The 5,876-nt window shown below is 52.3% G+C and overlaps 2 protein-coding genes across 10 annotated transcripts in view; one reads left to right on the top strand and one right to left on the bottom strand.

Moving 5' to 3' along the window:
• The window catches only part of PHOSPHO1 (phosphoethanolamine/phosphocholine phosphatase 1), a 7,331-nt gene extending 4,615 nt beyond the window's left edge, over positions 1-2,716 (bottom strand). Inside the window, exons 1-2 of one of the 8 annotated variants that reach the window (XM_023204399.3) lie at positions 2,368-2,716; positions 1,703-2,015 (exon numbers count right to left, since the gene is read on the bottom strand). The gene's annotated coding sequence lies outside the window, so the exon portion shown is untranslated. Of the gene's footprint in view, positions 1-1,168; positions 1,259-1,702; positions 2,016-2,367 lie in introns of those variants that run through there. The other 7 variants (XM_023204398.3, XM_023204400.3, XM_023204393.3 and 4 more) reach the window with 7 other exon arrangements.
• Positions 809-5,876, top strand: part of LOC111537548 (homeobox protein ARX-like) — an 18,338-nt gene continuing 13,270 nt past the window's right edge. Inside the window, exons 1-2 of one of the 2 annotated variants that reach the window (XM_023204401.2) lie at positions 809-2,817; positions 2,956-3,248. In XM_023204401.2, the coding sequence (XP_023060169.1) occupies positions 2,457-2,817; positions 2,956-3,053 (459 nt within the window). In that variant the 5' untranslated portion in view covers positions 809-2,456 and the 3' untranslated portion in view covers positions 3,054-3,248. Of the gene's footprint in view, positions 2,818-2,955; positions 3,249-5,876 lie in introns of those variants that run through there. The other variant, XM_023204402.2, reaches the window with a different exon arrangement.

The following is a 5,876-nucleotide window of genomic DNA, read 5'->3' as shown; positions in this document are numbered from 1 at the left end:
GGAGAGAAGGGGAGGGTTGCATGAGGGACAAGGAAATGGCATGGGTTGGAGCTGTCCCCAGTCCCTATCTGGAGGGACTTCCAACCTTCCAGATTCCCAGCTGATATCACATGTCCAACCTCAGCCAGGTGATTTATAAGAGAAAGGTCAGGGATACCACTCCCCTTGTAAAAGCAAACAGGACAGGCACATGCAGCATGTGGGGAAGCAAGGGGCAGATACAAAGATTCCAAGGGGTCACCAGCAGCTACCCAGGGACCAGCTTTCATCCCATAGAGAAGGGTCTCATTACTTTGCTTTCTTTCTTTTCTTTCTTTCTTTCTTTTTTTCCTTTCCCTTTCTTTCTTTTTTTCCTTTCCCTTTCTTTCTTTTTCTTTCTTAGTTTCTTTCTTTTCTTTCTTTCTTTCCTTTTTCTTTCTTCCTTCCTTCTTTCCTTTTTTCTTTCTTTTCCTTCCTTCCTTCTCTCCTTCCTTCCTTCCTTCCTCCCTTCCTTTCTTCCTTCTTTCTTTCCTTCCTTCCTTCCTTTTTTCTATTCTATTGACCATTAATTATGGTCAAAACTTCTCATTTTTTCAGCCAGGCAGGGTGGCTTAAGCCTGTAATCCCAACACTTTGGGAGGCCAAGGCAGGCAGATCACTTAAGTCCAGGAGTTTGAGACCAGACTGGGTGACATGGCAAAATCCTGTCTCTTTAAAAACAAAAATGAGCTGGGAATGGTGGCTTGTGCCCATAGTCCCAGACACTTGGGAGGCTGAGGCACGAGGATCACTTGAACCCAGGAGACAGAGGTTGTAGTGAGCTGTGATGGTACCACTGCACTCCAGTCTTGGTGACAGAGGGAGTAACCCCATCCCCAAAACACACACACACACACACACACACACACACACACATACACACACACACAATTCCTCATATGTCATCATAAAAGACAGTTACATTTTTCTGCTAATAATAGTATCTAGGGGATTCAGTTAAACACTTATTGTTTGGTGAGTTGCCCTTGTTTCTTTTAGTCTCCAAGGCAGAAAGTCAGGCATCTTGGGTTTCTTCCCCTGAAAACTGAGAAGACCATGCCGTGACACCTCGTCCCCACCCCACAGGAGTCAGAGGAACCCCTTCCCCTGTTGGAATTTGGCTCCTGTGATGTTCCAAAAGGTCTCTCACCTCTGACACCTTTGTTGTGAGTCATCAAATCCTTTTGTGGTCACCAGAGTCCCTCAGAGTAGGGGGCAGGATCTGAGCTTCTCTAACAGGCTAGAGAAGGGAGAAGGGTTTCTAGGGGGTTGCAGGGAGTCCATATTCTAGTCCCACCTAAAAGTAGTGCCTACCTCCTTAATTCTGCACCAAGTCAGATTCCTGCCTGCTTCTCCTGCCTTTCACACAAATGCTCTTAGAGTAAATATGTGGGAAGGGGGTGAGAGGGAAACAGGCCCCTCTCTGATACAGGCCCTAAGTTTGAAATTCCCTTCTTACTGGGTGGATGGAGTTCCTAGAAAAGTTTTGGGATAGTTTTCCACAGGAAATGTGCAGAATGGGGATGGGGAGGCGAGGACTCCAGAAAGACCACAGTAACAAGCCCTCTCTGTCCAAAAACAAGTCTCCTTGTATCAGTCACTAGAAATCAGATCCAACAACTAAGCTAGAATTCCCTCCCTCTACCGGACAGTGCTCCCAAACATGACCATCTTCCTTGCTCACCACGCCTGAACAGCAGATAGGAAAAACAGAGGCCCAGAGAGGTCAAGCTAACATCCTGGGAGTCACACAGCATCGGAACCGAGGTTAGAACTCAGGAGTCTCTGGCGCCTCTTGGGAAAATTGCAGCTGGAGCTCCCCCTTGGCCCTGGAGACTCCCGTGGGCTGAGAGCTTGCGGTCCTGACCAGCTGGCGGTGGTGGCCCTGCGCCCTGGTGCCAGTGAGGCGTCTGGGTCTAGCAGTCACCTCTGGGCACTGCCTGGCTGGGAGGACAATCTGGGAGGGGATCTTAGGGGCAGGGGCAGGGAGGTGGCAGCTGCCGGTAGGGTTGGGGGAGAGATATTTTTAGAGGTGACTAGGAAGCCAGCACTCTGGCGCACCCCCAGCTGGCGGGCGCTGGGCTCCAATGCGGGCGGGGGGTGCGCGGCTGGGGAGGGGTATTGTGGGTGGCAGGGAGCAAGGGGACACCAATTCCTTGGCTTTGCCAGAGTCGAGGACGGAGGGATACCCCAGCACTATGTTCCTGGGTAGGAGAGAGAAGGGCACTCACTCCTGAGCTCCAGAACTCCCCCACTGCCACGCGCGTGAAGGAGCGCCTTCAAACTCCACAGCCCCCACCCCGCGCCGGGACCCCAGCCCTCCCCTATCTCCCGGAGCCCAGGACTCACGTGGGGGCGGCGGCGGCAGAGGTCTGTCCCGGCTGAGTTTGGTGTGTAAGAAGTGGGGAAGGGGGCTAGCTGAGGTATTGGGGCGCTGGATGGAGCAAGGGGTGCTTACGGGAATTGGAGGGGACGCGGTGTCTTATCCACCCCCGGATTTCTGGGCTCCGGCTCACGAGTCCCTCCAGTCCCGAGGGACTGAGGACGATGTGCGTCTGAGCCGTCCCCTCCACTTGCCCCCCATACCCCCGGGCAGCCGCCGCGTCCCCTTTAAATGCCCGGGAGCCGGAGCCGGAGCCGCGGCCGGCGCTGCGGCTGCCGCAGCAGCGGAGCCCACCGCAGTCCCCACACGTCACAAGCGACTGTCCAATCACAGAGGCGCCGGCGCACATCAAAGAGGCGGGCCGCCCGATGCCACGCCTCCCTCCTCCCCCGGAGGCTCCTGGAGCGCCAGCGAAGGTGGGATTGGGCGCTCGGGGAAAGGGTAGCAGGGTGGCGATGGAGCGCTGCCCTTCCGAGGAGCGTGGGTGGGGGCACCCTCACTAGAGCGGCTGTGGATATACGCTAAATCCCTGCCCACACACCCCAAATTGCCAGGGCTGTGGACTTTCTCATCTGCCGCCTCCAGGGCTCCGGTTCCTGAGATTTGCAGAAGCGCACCTCCACCTCCTGCCCATTCCGCTCTCGGGTCCTAAACCCAGCGGCGCAGCGTCCCGGCCCGGCTCTCGGGACCCTTTCCCCAGGTTATAGGTTACTGAGGGTTGCGGGGGGGTAGCGGGGGAGTGACTCCCCCTCCTCCGCCCGTAAAGTTGGTGGAGGGGGTGGTGACAGACAGTTTGCCCCTTTTGCAAATGGCACTATAAATGAAAAACGCACTTTCTCCCCTGCTTCCTAAGAGCCTGTTTCTCCCCAACCCTATTCTCCTCCTTTTGGCCCTCCCAGCCTGCTAGTGAGGAGAAGGAGAAAAGATTGTGTTTAGAGAGGAAAGACGTGAAACTGGTATTTACTGAGAACATACGATGAATTGGGCATTCGGGTTAGGTCGCTGCGTTTATGGCTGAATGTTCACAACACTCGATAAATTATTTGCCTAGCCGTTCAAACCTGGACACACCTGACTCCAATGGGTCACAAAGGGATATGTAGGTGGGGAGAATGCACTTTGGAAGGCCAAGGTGGGAGGGTCGCTTGAGCCTCGGAGTTCGAGACCAGCCTGGACAACATAGGGAGACCCCCATCTCTACAAAAAATTAAGAAATTAGCTGGGCATTGTGGCATGCACCTGTAGTCTCAGCTCTACTTGGGAGGCTGAGGTGGGAGGATTGCTTGAGCCTGGAAGGTCAAGGCTGCAGTAAACTGTGATCACACCACCACACTCTAGCCTAGGTGAAAGAGTGAGACCCTGTCTCAAAACAAAACAACAACAACAACAAAAGTGAGCTTGTCTGGGGTCACCCAGGTGGTAGGGCTGGGTATCAACCTGGTTGCCTTATTCATCACCCCACACTGTCCCTCTCATTGTCTGTCATCCCTCCTCTCCTGTAAGCAATGTGAGGACCATGTTTGTCTTATTGATATACCCCGATCCCCTAGCATAGACAGCCTGGCTGGTACACAGTGGGCCTTGGATGTTTGTTGAGTGAGGCCACGTGCAGTGGCTTATGCCTGTAATCTCAGCACTTTGGGAGGCCGAGGCAGGTGGATCATTAGAGATTAGGAGTTTGGGACCAGCCTGGCCAACATGATGAAACCCCATCGCTACTAAAAATACAAAAAAAAAAAAAAAAAAGCCAGGCATGGTGGCATGCAATCATAATCCCAGCTACTCGGTACTCGAGAGGCTGAGGCAGGAGAATCACTTGACTCCGGGAGGCAGAGGTTGCAGTGAGCCGAAATCATGCCACTGCACTCCAGCCTAGATGACAGAGCAACACTCCATCTCAAAAAAAAAAAAAGAAGAAGAAGATGTTGAATGAAACAAGTCCCCTGCTGTATTTAGCTCCAGGTTAGTACTCCATTTGTGCTCCTTCACTTTTTCTTCACAATAACAGATTGTTCCAGTGTTATTCCATTTTATTTTATTTTATTTATTTTTGAGAAACAGTCTCACTGTGTCACCCAGGCTGGAGTGCAGTGGTGTGATCTCGGCTCACTGCAACCTCTGCCTCCTGGGTTCAAGCGATTCTCCTGCCTCAGCCTCCCAAGCAGCTGGGATTATGGGTACCTGCCCCCATGCCCAGCTAATTTTTGTGTTTTTAGTAGAGACAGGGTTTTACCATGTTTGCCAGGCTGGTCTCGAACTCCTGACCTCAGGTGATCAACTCTCCTCGGCCTCCCAAAGTGTTGGGATGTTGGGATTACAGGTGTGAGCCACCATGCCCAGCCCTGTCCATCCCCACTTTTTTTTTTTTCCTTTTTGAGACGGAGTTTCACTCTTGTTGCCCAGGCTGGAGTGCAATGGCGCAATCTCCAGCTCACCATGACCTCTGCCTCCCGGGTTCAAATGATTCTTCTGCCTCAGCCTCCCGGTAGCTGGGATTACAGACATGTGCCACCATACCCGGTTAATTTTGTATTTTTAGTAGAGACAGGGTTTCTCCATGTTGGTCAAGGTGGTCTCAAACTCCCAGCCTCAGGTGATCCACCCACCTCGGCCTCCCAAAATGCTGGGATTACAGGTGTGAGCCACCACACCCAGCCTATCCATCCCCATTTTATAAAGAAATCGAGACTCAGAGATAAAAGGACTTTTTCAAGGTCACACAAGTGCCCTGGAGGCAACTGATTCCAATCCTAACCTTTTGAGGCAATTAACAGCAGTTTCAACCTGGTTTCCTAATTCACTGATGGGGTTAGGGAGGGTAGGCAGATGACTTCCTGTGGCCACTGGTGGTTTCAAGTTTTTACTGCCTTCAGCCAGGTGGTGGGAGTGCCAAAGCTCGTGGGTGCTATCTACAAACCACCTTTATGAAAAAGCTGTAGAAACTCCTAAAAGCCAGCCGGATGCGGTGGCTCATGCCTATAATTCCAGCACTTTGGGAGGCCAAGGTGGGCGGATCTTGAGGTCGGGAGTTCAAGACCAGCCTGGCCAACATGGTGAAACTTTGTCTCTACTAAAAATACAAAAATTAACTGGGTGTGGTGGTGTGCACCTATAATCCCAGCTATTTGGGAGGCTGAGGCAGAAGAATTGCTTGAACCTGGGAGGCGAAGGTTGCAGTGAGCAGAGATCATGCAGTCAGGCCTCTGAGACCAAGCTAAGCCATCATATCCCAGTGACCTGCATGTATACATGCAAATGGCCTGAAGCAACTGAAGATCCACAGAAGTGAAAATAGCTTAACTGATGACATTCCACCATTGTGCTTTGTTTCTACCCCACCCTAACTGATCAATGTTCTTTATAATCTCTCCCACCCTTAAGAAGTTTCTTTGTAATTCTCCCCACCCTTGAGAATGTACTTTGGCCGGGCGCGGTGGCTCAAGCCTGTAATCCCAGCACTTTGGGAGGCCGAGAC

Source organism: Piliocolobus tephrosceles, chromosome 16, assembly GCF_002776525.5.
Source record: "Piliocolobus tephrosceles isolate RC106 chromosome 16, ASM277652v3, whole genome shotgun sequence".
Taxonomy (NCBI): domain Eukaryota; kingdom Metazoa; phylum Chordata; class Mammalia; order Primates; family Cercopithecidae; genus Piliocolobus; species Piliocolobus tephrosceles.
The sequence above is the reverse complement of the archived record's forward strand: the minus strand, read 5'-3'. Positions and strand labels throughout refer to the sequence as shown.